This window comes from Salminus brasiliensis, chromosome 23 (assembly GCF_030463535.1).
Source record: "Salminus brasiliensis chromosome 23, fSalBra1.hap2, whole genome shotgun sequence".
In the NCBI taxonomy this organism is placed as follows: domain Eukaryota; kingdom Metazoa; phylum Chordata; class Actinopteri; order Characiformes; family Bryconidae; genus Salminus; species Salminus brasiliensis.
The window spans coordinates 30,580,029-30,594,408 of record NC_132900.1 but is presented as its reverse complement, the minus strand read 5'-3'; the positions used below and the strand labels follow the sequence as shown (position 1 = coordinate 30,594,408).

The 14,380-nt window shown below is 43.9% G+C and overlaps 2 protein-coding genes across 3 annotated transcripts in view; one reads left to right on the top strand and one right to left on the bottom strand.

The window, feature by feature from the left end:
- Positions 1-4,214: 4,214 nt before the first annotated feature.
- On the top strand, positions 4,215-6,559 carry LOC140546152 (caspase-1-A-like). Its single transcript, XM_072669329.1, has 3 exons — positions 4,215-4,316; positions 5,989-6,282; positions 6,386-6,559. The coding sequence occupies exons 1-3, from the start codon at positions 4,310-4,312 to the stop codon at positions 6,415-6,417; spliced, it is 333 nt and encodes a 110-aa protein (XP_072525430.1). The 5' UTR covers positions 4,215-4,309; the 3' UTR covers positions 6,418-6,559.
- Positions 6,560-9,620: 3,061 nt separating this feature from the next.
- Positions 9,621-14,380, bottom strand: part of stx1a (syntaxin 1A (brain)) — an 80,351-nt gene continuing 75,591 nt past the window's right edge. The window contains exon 10 of one of the 2 annotated variants that reach the window (XM_072669326.1): positions 9,621-9,775. In XM_072669326.1, coding sequence (XP_072525427.1) covers positions 9,698-9,775 — 78 coding nt within the window. In that variant the 3' untranslated portion in view covers positions 9,621-9,697. Of the gene's footprint in view, positions 9,776-10,618; positions 13,686-14,380 lie in introns of those variants that run through there. The other variant, XM_072669327.1, reaches the window with a different exon arrangement.

Below are 14,380 nucleotides of genomic sequence, written 5' to 3'. Positions count from 1 at the left end.
GACACAATATACTGGCAAAGGCCTCTCTTGAGATATGAACTCAAGGCGAAGTAAACATAAGCTAGCTTCTTAATATGATGCAAATGAGAATAAATATTGAAGGAAAGCTTAAGAATTTGTGTTGTCAGTGAAGAGGAATAATGAAAAAGAGGGATGTGGTGGGGTGGAGCCAGCAGTGGCTCATTATCATTAATACTGGGTCTTTAGCAGATGCTAGCTAGTAAGCTTAAGCTTAGACACTACTAAATACAAAAGTCTGTCTGGATACTACACTTCATACTCTCAGAAGAGGAGGGTCTTCAGTCTGGGTTTGAAGACAGTGAGTGTTGGACTCTGCTGTTCAGACACCCAGAGGAAGTTCGCTCCACCACTTCGGTGCAGGACAGTAAAAAGTCTGGACGCTCGTCTTCCGTGGATCTTAAAGGATGGCGGGTCGAGCCGAGCTGTACTTGAAGCTGGAAGGGCTCTCGATGCAGATCAGCTTTTGACCATCGCCATCAAGTAAGGAGGGGCTGGTTCTAAGGAGGGGCTGGCTGGTCCAGTCTTGGCTTTGTAGGCCAGAGTCAGGGGTTTGGAATCTGATGTGGGCAAAAACAGGAAGCCAGTATTTTGACCTAAGCGTGTCACAGACCCCAGGGAACTATGATAACTAGTGGGAAGAGGGTACAGGGCAATTAGAAATGGAATAAGTCAGTCAGTATGGATTTTTATTCCATGTAATCTTTTAATAATAGTCATAAGGGATCAATAAGTAATCAAAGTCACAAGTTTTAGGGATTTGATGCTTTAGTTATAACTAACCCCACCACGTGGAGGCTGTATTTTTGCTGTGGGTTATATGTCATATGCTTCACAATGGTACTACAGTGTACAACATCCACCTATATACTCTACATATGATTAAAAATATATATAAAATTCTATTAAATTCTATATTTTAAACCCCCATGGTTCTCAAAGTTGGCTCCAGGAACCCCAGGAGTTCTTCTGGTTATATAGCCTGTGGTGTTTCCTCTAAGTCATTATTCACATGATATGAGAGAATTCTAAAGTTGCAACCTTCATCATTCTGTAAACCAACTAAAATCAAGGTATGAAGAATAAGAATAGTAGCATTATCGAACTTCAGCTGAACCTCCGCCGTTCAGCCGAACACCATTTCAACGTCTTCAAAACTCCTCACTGGCCTCCAGCACAGCCAACAGGAGTGTTTAGTAGTGTCTTAACTTAGAGGTATCTTTGAACTTTAGCCTATTCAAACTAGCTGAGGTTATTCTTAAGTAAACAGCAAAGCACTTTTGTTAGTCGCTCTGGATAAGAGCATCTGCTAAATGCCTTAAATGTAAATGTAGGAGGGCAGTTGACATGTCTGGACGACAGGGGCGAAGAGCTTGAAGAATCTGAGTGTGTTTAAGTGAATTTAGTGCACAGTGACCTCACTAGTGTCATAATCGGATAAAACAAGAACAGAAAAGAGGGAAACGTATGGTCAGGGTGGTCGAATATAATAGCACATCTGTAGGGCATATGCTTTCAACAGCTGTGTGGGTGTTATTACATGTATTATAGACATAAATAGGCAATAAAACTGATTAAGGTACTTTATAGAAATGTGTTTATTGGTTAAGCCCTTTGAAACGGTCAGGTAATGTCTCTTAAATTTGCATCTGGCAATACCCCGTCTCCAGTAGGGACGTAACAATACACAAAATTCAAAACTGATTTTTTTTCCTTTCTATTTTTTTTTTAAAGCATTAATAATAAGGAGGGCCTGGATGTGAGACCTGTGTTTATATGCTAACATTAATATGGCAGTGTTTGCACTGTGCACACTTTACATGTAGCTTCACAAATTTGACATTTTTGACAATTTGACAAGTTTGGTGGTCAAAAATTGACCTCAGAATTGAAAACTAACATTTGCTAACAATGTGATATGATATATATCACAATAACTTCAGGCCAGAGATGTTCACCCCTGAGTTAAGTGATATTAACTGAAAATGTCAATAAAGGACAATGCTAAAAAATGTCAGCGATCAAACTGAGCACACAATAACATACCTGTCTCGGTTAACGGAGCAGCAGGAGCTCCAGGAGCTCCAGGAGGAGCTCTGTCATCACCTAGCTGCAGGAGCCTGTCCAGTTCCCGCTGATTGTATAGATGTTCATCATGGATCTTCAGTTTTGCTATCATGATTTCAGTAGCGACACACCCGTTCTTCTTAACGCTGTTGGTCAGTTTACGAGCTTTATCAGCCCGGGCCGGATTCTCCTCTAATATGGTTTCCCGTTTCTTGCTCAGGTCGTCCAGGAGGTGTTTGATCACGGTTGCCGTCAACTTTCGATGTTCGAGCATATTGTCTGTGGGAAACAGTGGCATGTAGCAAGCAGGACCAAGAGAACAATGCTATGAACCTTATGAACCAGACATCTCCAGACCACACCTGAAGGGAAGCGCCCCATACCCGGCTTCGACGCACCACGATCCACCCACCCTGGAGAGAGCAAGGCCTATTGTGCTCTCTCTGGGCCTCGGCTGCCGATGGCCGGGATTCGAACCACTCACTATCCTCGCATCATAGTGACAGCTGGACCACTCGGGCCAGGATCAACTCTTTTTAATAACCTTGATTTTGGACAAAAGAATGAATGAGCAGGTGTCCCAATACTTTTGTCCATATGGTGTAGTTACTGGGTAAAGCTTCGTGTTTAAGGGGTTTTAATGACACATTTGCACTGGAACAATTCAGTAGCTTCATTTCTGAGAGTGTAGAAGACTCAACTCTCACTCCAGCTGTTAAAACTGTGCTTCCTCTCAGAATTCCTTTGGAAAATCTTCAGTATTTCAATATCACATCATACGACACTTGAGGTTTCCCAACTTGTCCTTGCTGGACATTGCGGTTTTACTTACTTTCACTTTGACACTCATGCAGTAAACAACTCAACGGCCACTCTGGCACCTCCACACTCGAGAAAGCCCCTGATGTTTCACATCCTGTGTGCTTAGTAATACGCTTTTTTCCGGCCGTGGAGCAACAATGTTTCCCAAACCGGTCATTTTATATAATAACGTCATGCTACACAGCTAAAGCCCTGTTTGTTGCAACCGGTTCAAGAACTCGAGCTCCAATTTGGAGCTTGGATGCAAGAACTGAATCGTTACAGTGTTGGTTCTGCTTGGGGAAATCCAGCTGTGCAGTGGTGGCTCAGTAGGAAAGTCCTTAAGCAAGGCCCTTAACCCTCTCGAGTCCCTGGGCGCTGCAGGGAAGGCTTAGCACTACTCTACGGGCACGAGCGCCCACTGTCTCACTGCACGTGTGACAGTGCTTACCGGTCACAGTTAAAGGCAGAGGCAAAGGCAAAATCCCACAAGTGCCCAACACTAACGGTACATGTGGTTGTCCTGTCTGGTCTGAGCCGTGGCAGCGTACCTCCACAGCCAAAAACGAGTAGCTGGAATGGAGAAGTGTTACTGTGCTGCCTCTTCTATTCCCCCACATTTCATCAATCTTAGTGAGTTTAAGGTTAAAGAAACCGAATGTGCATCATCATCATCATCATCATCATCATCACTCTGGAACTTCCAAAGCTTCCACATTTCACAAGACAGTAGCTTTGCTGTTGGCGAAAAAACCCATACCCTGACATCACATGTGTAGAAACAGTGGTAAAGTAGTAAGCTGTCATTTTTGTCAGGTTGTATTAGAATTCTCTTAACTTCTGACTTTCCTCAAAATCCTCAAAAATGTACCTTTCCACTGACAAAGCAAACACATTTCACATTAAACCCAATTTAGGGTACACAATTGGTCCGTAAAGACCCTGCAGGACCTTTGAGAATGCATTGGCATTGTATGGAGGATAACCACATGCTCCTGTCCAGTCCATTTCTAAGCAAAATCCAACAAAATAAAAAATAATAATAAAAAAAAGCATAGCATGATATGGGTTATTGTACCTACCGGCCATCACTACTGGCTATCTTCCCTGTGAGAAGCTGCTAATTCACTTGGACAGCAACTTTGTTGACTTAGTCTGCAGAACAGAAACTGCAGAAGGACGTTAACTGCAGGAGGAAATGAACGTAGATCTGGCTGAGAGTCAAAAAATCAGCCCACACAGCCAGGCCTCAGGGATCCGGCCTTCACAAAACAACAAAACTCTAGAGTCCCTCCTACTCATATCTTTACCCCCCCCCCCAACACACACACACACCCTGCCCACATACAGTCCGAGAAGGAAACTAGATCCACTTTTACACACAAGCAGAGTCAGACTGAGGGCTCAGTTAACAAAGGAATATATGGCTGGTAAGTCTTATTTAATCAAACTCAGGAATCTTTTGGGATATGAGGGAGCGGTGAGTGTTATGGGAAGAGTTTTGACCTTATAGATGGACAAGCTGGACGGTATACTTCCACAGTAAGTCTGAGTCATCTGCTTAGCTGTGGTGAAATGGCCCGTAGTCTTGTAGGATTTGGCCAAGAGGAAGCAAGCATGTAAAAATGAAATAAGAGCAGCCCTAGGATTGAACCCTCCCCTTAAATCGTATTATAGCCTATTTCCAGAGAAGTGAGCGTTGTCTGAAGACTTTTGGATTTCATTGATGGCGAGGTTAAAGCACTTTGGATGAGCTGGTTATACTACTGCAGTACTACAGATGTTTATCTGCTCAGTGAAACACTGATTTTAGAATAATTGCGGTGTTCATCATTAGAACATCTCCAAAGTTCTCCTCTCTCATGGAGTCTAGTATTATTTAGAGTTCTCCTCAGATCAACACCTGGTTTGGTGGTAAATCAGGGCTTAATGATGGTAAATAAGGTGAGCTGCTGGTGTTGATGATGCTGATGATGATGATGGAGGTGAACACATCCTCCACGCTGTGCTGGCTGGACTGGGGGGAGTCCAGGAGAAACCTGGAGGAACCGAGCTCTGTTCTTCAGACTGAGAATGAGAAGCTCTTGTTTCTCCTTTTACTAGATTTATGTTCACCTGCTTTATCTATTCTGATGAGATCTGGAGCTTCTACAGTAGAACCCTCTCACTGCTGAGATACAGGACTCAGAATAATGGCATTATGAGTGTAGGGAAAGTTTGTGGACAGCTTATGGTGAATTTCTTTGCTCAGTTGGACCTCACCTGGACCTCACACATTATTTATACAATGCACCATCGTCTTTGAACATGCCATGGTTTCTGTTTTACTCTCCCTCAGAAAGCTAAATTAAGCGAATAAGCCGTAGTTGAGAAAGGTGTGCAGCAGTAAACCGTGTCCTTATACAGGATATGTTCTACTTTCACCTAGAAACCCTACAAATACAGGTCATTTGACTATGAGCAACCAAACATTTGCAACCGACTGCCAAAAAATTAGCACCTTGTGTGGTTAAGGTGGTAGTAACTTCAGGTTGCTCCTGCAGGTGGTGCTGTATAAGGATGATCAGGCTATAAATACCTGCAGGGTGTGTGATGGGATTCGTAGATTGAGAAGAGGAGGTGCAGTGCAGTGAGGGTCTTGTTGAATGTGTGGAAAATGGGTCACAAAGCAGATACAGTTAATGATTGGCTAAAATGAGTGATTTTCAGTATTTGGGCGTGGCCAAAGACCATAGAAGCGGAATCTGCAGGTGTGTGGAAGCAGACGGGCATGCCATGAAACTCACCAGTGCTCCTTGTCTGTCAGTTCCATCTTCCGGACACAATTCTGAGGAGAATTTCATTGTAGGCTGGGATTTCTGCCACTGCTGGTAGACCGGTATGACCGTCTGCTTCCTTTACACACATCTAACGAGACCCTCACAGCACTGCACCCCCTCGTCTCTATGGATCCCATCACATATCGCACAAGTATTTATAGCACCAATGTCCTCATGCAGCGCCCTCTGCAGGAATCTCTGAAGTTGCTACCACATGCAAGATGCGCTTTTTAAAAGAATATTAAATATGTTTTTATTTTATTTTATGTCCGTCTTTCTGAAGACCAGCTGTTCATTGCCCGCCTTGGACTCATCGAGGGGGTTTCTGAAGCTCTTCTTAAGGACTTAATTGATGGCCTCCGAGCTTCAAACCCTCCTGTTCTTACTGGCAGGGAAGCCAACCAGATCTTGCAGGCCAACCAAGTGCAGGAGGACAGAGTTGGACAGCTCATTGACATGGTGTATAAAAAAGGGGATGTGGCCAGCGTCCTGATGATATCGATTTTGGAAGCGAAGGACCAACACCTCGCTGAGAATCTGAAGCTTCGCACCGAAGAGGATATTTCTGGACAGAGACGTGAGTCAGATCACGTACGACTTTCAGAGCTTGAAAAGAACGTTTCGGTGAGGTGCTCCTCAGCAGCCGCCTTTAACAATAATCGCTCTTCGTCTTTTTGTAGGGATCCTCATCACCGAAGACAATCTCCAGTGATACACTGGAATGGATGAGGAAGGCTTGAAGAAGGGGCACAACAGGGCATATGTAAATGTCAGAACCATGCCAAACAAGAAAGTCCAGGCCCTGAGGTTAATGACTGTGTGTGTCAATTAACAGTAAACACTTTTAGATGATACTGGTGTTCTCTGAAAGTTCTTTGTGGTTTCCACGAGCAGGTTCCCAGTGCTAAGATGAGATTACTTTAAGGAAGTAATTATTTTAAGGAAGTTCACTAGAAACTTCTCTCCTAGAACGAAAGTGAATGTTTGCACTGAAGTGGAAAAGGACAGGGCAAAGATCAGCTGCTTTCTTCTGGTTAATGGTATTATGGCAGGGGTGTGATCACACAATACAAACAGTAGCTGCAAGCTTCTCCCATTACTCACTGGTTCAACCCGCACACTGTAAACCTACATACGCCATCAAAGGACAAAAGTATTGGGACATCTGTTCATTTCTTGCTTATTCCGAAATCAAGGAGGGTATTAAAAAAGACCTTCTCCTGCTTTTGTTGGAGTAACTGTCTCTACTGTCCAGGGAAGAAAACTTTCTGCTAGATTTTGGAGGATGGAGCATTGCTGTGGGCATTTGATTGCATTGAGGCACAACAAGGGCGTTGTTAGTGAGGCCAGGATGTTGGATGATGATCACCACCCCACCTCATCCTAAACTCCCCAACTCACCCCATCCAAAAGTATTGGCTAGAGGACCACCATCATTCCAGAGAACCCAGTTCCACTGTTCCACAGCTCAATGTTGAGGATGCTTTTCATAGATTTTTTTTAGGGTCAAGTAAGTCTGAGTCATCTGCATAGCTGCTGTAAGATAGCCCATAATCTGGATTCCCATAGGTGGGATTTGGCCGAGAAGAGACAAGCATGTAAACATGAAATGAAAGTGGCCCAAGAATTTAACCCTGGGGGATTCCACAAGCCAATGACATGGTTTTAAAAGTAATGCTTTCTATATTTCTTGCAAATATGGACTGAATCACTTTGGGACAGTTCCCGAAAGTCCAACCTATGCTCAAATGTATCAAAGGTAGCACTGAGGTCGAGTAGTACTAGCTAACGTGGCTATTGTCACCGGTTCTCAGGTCGCATTTGGAGGCCAAAAAAACCCTCAAGACTAAAGAAGTGGTATTCAGACAAGGTTTACTTAAAAAAACAACCCCCCCCCCCAATAAAACGAACAGATATGACATTAAATCACAATGTAGAGGCAGTGGCAGATACAGGCGGTCTGGCCGTCTCATCTCGTCTCTCATCTGCTCTCGTCATTCCAACACAGCCAGACGAATTCGTCGCCTCGCTTCTGTCGGAAGCGAGAGTCTGGGCCGAAGCGCCAGATGTGCGTTCACGAACCCGATCAGCTCCACCAACCATATACAACAGTACAGTCACATCATGTTCCATATACAGCATGGGTTTATCATTGGCAGCGTCTGCGGAGGGGGACCTTTACATCACCCTGGTACTATAGTCAACTTTTCTACACAACAAAGACACAAGTGGCATATTACAGGCAGTTCAACAGGTGTTTATACACACACACACACACACACACACGCACAAACATAACTACCCCCCTCCCTTCATTTGGCATGCACACGAACTGTCACTCATGCAAGTCACACACTCACATACACCCACAATAATATGCACCCCCGCATACAGGCGTGTACGCCATGTACAGAAAAATGCAGAAATAAGGCAGAATGGAAACTACAGTGGCTGCTGAAGAAGCAGCGGCCAGTAGGGCTGGGATGATGCCGCGCATACACACACACACACAAACAAATACTGACTGGTTCCTTAACTCACACTCCCCAAAGAATAGAAAAAAAGAGTCTTAAGAAAAGCTAGTACAAAGAGACGAGCAGGCTTCTTCTTCCGTAAAACCCCTGCAGTGGTCATCAATCCTCCAGGCTTACAAGGCAAGGTGCCACAAAGGGTTCTTCTATAGTTTTTATGATAGAGACTGTAATACAGAGTGTGAAGATGTTCAAGTTGGGCTCATTCACTCATACGGTGGGTCTTTATCGACCCAAAAGTGGTTCTTCTATGGAATTACCCCAGGAACCCTTTGTAGAACCTTGAGTGTTGCAGTCCTGTAGGCCCTTACCGGTCAGACCCTGGTCCCTGGGATCTCAAAATCCCTCTAACTGCTGTTTGTCACATAGATTAGAAAAAAAAAACAGCTGAATTATTTAGGGACAGTTCCTGGAAGTCCAACCTATGCTCAATGGTATCAAAGGCAGCACTGAGGTCGAGTAGTTCTAGCTAACGTCACTAGTTAATGTCACTGGTTCTCAGGTTATCCTTCCTCTGAGCACTTCTGGTAGACTTTTTAAGTCATTGTTGCTTTAGAAGGCCGAAAAAAAAATTCTCAAGAGTATAGAAGTGGTATCCAGACAAGGTTTACTTAAAAAAACAACCCCCGCGATAAGAGGTCGGTGACCTCTGCTCTACAGTATACCGCCTGATACAATGGGATCACCTGAACCGCATGTAAACAGGGCCTTAGAAAACAGGCTGTCATTAGCATAATGTAAACAGGGCACAGCTGCCCCTTTTTATTTGTGCTACAATTGCTTATTAATTACCCCGGGTGGGGGGGGGGCAGCCAGGGATTTGCGGCAGATGTGAAGCCGAACAGATGTGAAGATGGTTCTGGAATAAAGGATAATATCACGGACAATATTACGGATTTTGTTATTTGTAAGCAATTATTTTATTGAGAAGCGACTCCAAACTTTTGACTGGTGGAGTATTCCCACCTAAATTCCTCCAACCTAAGACGTCTGTTAATCCATCTGACGGCCTCACGGAAGAAGAACCTGCACACGCTCCGTTGTGTTTGTCTCTCAGCACCACAGAAAGGGGCAACAATGGCAGTGATCTGGGTGAGTTTGATTGTATACAACAATTAATCTTTTCTTTTTGTTTTGTTTTGTTTTTTTCACCTGTAGAACTTTTGATATTCAATGAAAAATAAATGTTCTTTTTTTCTTCCCGATACGAGAACACACAACATCCAGAGCAACACATCGCAGGACTGCACATTTACAAAATAGAACCTCATGCGAAAAATAAAAAAACCCAAAAATACAGTTCCTCCTTCATCCTCATCGTCTGGTCTGGTTGTACGTCGTTAGGCAACAGCACGTTGTGTCGCTTTGCAGTGCGAGTGTGAGAGTGTGTGTGTGTGTGTGTGTGTGTGTGTGTGTGTGTGGGGGGGGGTGTTAGTGGTTACATTATTATCGGTGTGTGTTTTAGGCCAAGACCCCGCCCACAGTGGAAGCGATGACAATCCCTAGCACCACACAGCAGATAAGAATCATAATTTTCTTCTGTTAGTTGAAAATAATACAATAAATAATAATAATAACACACAAATAAAATAATAATAATAATAATAATAATAAATCCGGGAAGCATGAAAAGAGAAAAAGATAAGTCATAATCATAACAATAAAATAAATATTAATAAAAAGTTATGCTTTTTGAGTTGGGTGGCATTTTGGAGGTATCCCATGGTGACGGCAGTTTGTTCGCTTTACAGGTGAAATTCTACGCCACTGTTGTGTGTTGTGCTGGTTTTCCAGCGCATGCTAACGACGCTAGCTATTTACGCACTGTTTTGGATTAGCCACGCTAGAAATCAGACAAGCTGAGCAGCCGAAACGGGTCCATCGGGTCTCGTTAAGACTGTAAATTGTCCTGCACATAAATAAATTGTTTATTTATTTACGTGGGTTAAACAATTTATTTATATGTAATATATATGTATATGTAAATGTAAATATATGCACACATATATATATATATGTAAATAAGTAAACAAGCGCATGTCATCATTACAGTGGCATAAACTGAAGTCAGGCTTCAGTGGGAGCAACATTTCTTCCAGTTAGCTTACTAGCATTAGTTAGCACTGTGTGGTTGGTGCAGTCCTTCGGTCTAAATGTAAACAAACACTGCAGCCATGTAATGAGCAACACTAGGAGAGATGTGGGGAGGACGTGCCATCAACCCACCCTCCTTAGAGAGCGAGGGCAATTGTGCCCTCTCTGGCTCCGGCTGCTGATGGCAAGCAGAATGACCTGGGATTGAATGGATACACGTGACTGGCAAGGACCGATACCTCCAAAATGACGGCATTTCACATAATAAATACACATGACTCGCAAAGACTGGTTATTACTGGTATTAACTTTTATGAAGAATCTGAAATTTGAATTGGTTTGGATACAACACTGATAATTAACGAAGTAAACGAGCCTTCATCATAGTCATTAACACTCTAGCAAGCCCAAATATCTCTAGTACAGATAAAGACCCACAAAACCCCACCACGAATCACACAGTGATATGCATGTTCATTAAACAAGCACTGATTGACATAATACACTATATGGGCAAAAGTATTTGGACACCTGCTTATTGATTGTTTTTTTCTGAAATAAAGGCCATTAAAAAGAGTTTCTCTTGCTTTTGTTGGAGTAACTGTCTCTACTGTCCAGGGAAGAAGGCTTTTTTACTAGACTTCGGAGTACTGCGCATTGCTGTGAGGATTTGATTGCATTCATCAACTAATTAACCCCACCCCACCTCATCCCGAACTCCCCAGATGACGGAGCACCATCCAGCATTCCTCCCACTGCTCCACAGATCAATGCTGGGGTGGCTTTATACCCCTCTACTAGCCTGGTTTTATCAGGCATTCTACTGGCAGTACTTAGACGTAGACGAGCTGTGTGTCAGCAATGGGTTTACCTTAAAGTAGTTGAATGCATGCATTGGAAGGGGTGTCCACAAACAATTGGACATATAGTGTATGTCAAAGCAGCCTCATGCAAACAGCACACAAGTTACACAAGCAGTTGCAACTGAATTCACTACATGGGGACGTCAGAATCCTGGAGTGTTTAAAGGGCCCAAATCCTACATGGAGATATGCTGATCAGCCATAACATTAAAACCACTGCCATGTGATGTGAAAAACAAGGTTTGTCTTTATCTACATGGATACGTTAGACAGCAGGTGATCAAGTCAGTTCTCAGCGTAAGAATCCGAGGGTGTTTTCACACTGGAGGTTTCTTCTGGACCCAGGCCTGCTTGCTCCGCAGGTTCGGTACATTTGGTGAAGCGTGAAAGCTGTTTTCATGCACGGGTGTTGTCCACACTGTCAAAAGTTGAAAAATCTTGGGGCACTTTTGGAGGTTCTTCACTTTGAAACTGTGGAGGAACCTTCAAGAAAAGGTTTTTAGAAGAAAAAGGTTCCTTAAAGGTTCCTCAAAGCACTTTAATGAGCTTCCCCCACAGTTTCAACCCTCCAAAAGTTCCTCAAGGATCTTGAGCACTGACCCCTGGCCCTCCTGAAATCGGTGGACTCTGGTGAGGTCTCTGCTGCAGGTCTGGAAGCTATCTGTTGCTGCTTACTCACCCTCTGCCTTATTCATCACCCATGGTCCATGTTGTTTTGGCCACAGGGTCGTGGTGGACCGTTCTCAGCACACTTTCTTTGAGACTGAGGCACTGTCATAGCAATGTATGTGGCTCTGTGGTGTGTTTATATCTGGCACAACAGTGTTAATGGGCTTTTATCCATGTTAGTGGTCCACCACCGAGGGCCAAGTGGCAACCTCCAAAAGTTTCTCAAGGATCTTATACTTTCAACAGTGCAGAGCACTGAACCCTGGCCCTCCTGAAATCGGTGGTCTGGGGTTCGCTTCAGGTGGACTCTGGTGAGGTCTGGTGGCTGTTCCCAGTGTTGCGTGTGAAGGTGCCTGATTGGTTCATTTTGTCACATGACTGCTTCAACTTTTGGCCTGCATGGCTAAAAACCTCCTACTATGAGAACAGCTCTTGTTTTCAGGTGTTCCTGCCCTGTGAAATGCTCTTCGCTGCTCTTGAGTGTACATAACGAACAGCGATAAATGGCTGAACCTAGGCTGAACCTTCTGTGTGAAAGCAGACCAGCAATTATCAGCCCAGTACGAGCTGAAGGACCGACGCCCTGAGAACCGAAACTGTGATGGCTAGACGATGGCTAGTCGGAACATCTCCAAAACATCAGGCAGGCAGTTCCTTGTGGAGGAAACACTTTTCCAAAGAGTCAGTTTTCCATTTTATGGGTCCCTTCAACAATGTCTCACAAATAGAGATAAACAGTATCTTCACAGAAGACAGTCATAAGACATGCCACAACCTGAAGTGCATGCATGCAAATTAGGCCACACACTGTTAGCTAGAACACAACAACAAAAAAACAACAACCAGAAAAGAGTGAGGTAGGTGGAACGATCCACAGGCTGGTTCAGAGAGTGGCAAACGGTCAAATCCCAAGTTGAATTCGTTTGGTTTAGGTACTGCGTCCACTTTATTGGAAACTTTATTGAATTTATCTTGATCACTGTTTGAGCTCCACTATATCCAGTAGATGTACAGCTACAGTAGCTACGCTGTATATCTGTTGCTGCTTACTCACCTTCTACCTTATTCATCACCCATGGTCCATGGTTTTTTGGCCACAGGGTCGTGGTGGACCGTTCTTAGCACACTTTTGCTGAGACTGAGGCCCTGTGGTGTGATTGTATCGAGCACAACAGTATTAATGGGCTTTTATCCATATTAGTGGTCCACCGCTAAGGGCCAAGAGTGGTTCTGTGGTCAGAAACTGATGACTCCCAACGCTGGTCCTGCACATTTTAGTGGTTTTCTGCTCAACTACACTACATGTAGCTTCTTAATGAGCAGATTAGCTGGATCAGGTGAGTCGGGAACAGGGTAATCAATAAAATGTGATGGGCACAGGGTCCTCCAAGGCCAGGGTTGGGAACCACTGGATGGTACGGACCCGTCAGAACGCTCACAGTTTTCAGAAACCCTGCAGTTCAGAGGGTAACGCGGTCTGGGCTGTGCTAACACTGTGGTGTGCGGTAGCGATGTTGGAAGAGCCAGGTTGCTGGGCTGTGGTAATGCCACGGTAGCTAGGCCGTGCTAACCTTTACTATGCTACAGTGCACTGAAGTGTACTTAATAAATGATAATTTCTCAAAATAATTAAAGTAAATATGATAAATAACTGAACTGCCACATTTTTAATCACAGAAAAACACTCAAATGTTCTTCTAGCACGAGGACGAGGAACCCAAATCCAACATTTCGGGGATCCCCTGCTAGCTGAGCCCAATGGCCAGTGAGATGATGAGGATGAGCAGACAGATTCCCACACAGACACTTAACGCAATCAACTTCTGTGGAAGTAACAAGGAAAAAGAGAGAGAGAGGGGTACCTTTAAAAATGAGGGTGGGACCGACTGACAGAACATTAAAGTAACCAGTACAATCATAAATGGAGTAGATGATAAATGTCCTCAAAGAAAAGACAGGTCATTAAATTAGCGCTTGATTTTGTTATGACTGGCTCACAGCTAGTTCCACGGAAGGCTAGACTGCACGCTGTGGCGGAATATGGGATATGAGACCCTTTTGAGGTTTACGTCAGCACCTCTGCAACATTCAAGACCTGGGAAACGCAGGTAATATAATTAAAGCAGCAATATGTAGAATTTTACCTTAAAATAGCTGCTTCCAGTGCTGATGCTCCACAGACTGGAATAGGGAGAAGAGAGCTATAGAGTGCTGCTATTATGGAGCTCTGGTGAAGCGAGCAGGACAACGCTCTCCAGACCTAGCGTAGACCTGAGCGTAACCAGACCAGACCTGAGCGTAATGCTGCCTAACCCAAGTCATATTAGTATAAAATCTAAATTCTGGAGAGGTAAATTCTGATGGTCTCATGCAGCTCCATTGTGCAGTAGCAGTGTTCCAACCCAGAGTCGAAATGACAGTAATTTTTTACAGTTACAGTCATTGGAGCATCAGCATGATCCTGGAGCTGCTGTATAAAGTTAAAATTGTTGCATATCGTTGCTTTAAATAAAATGAA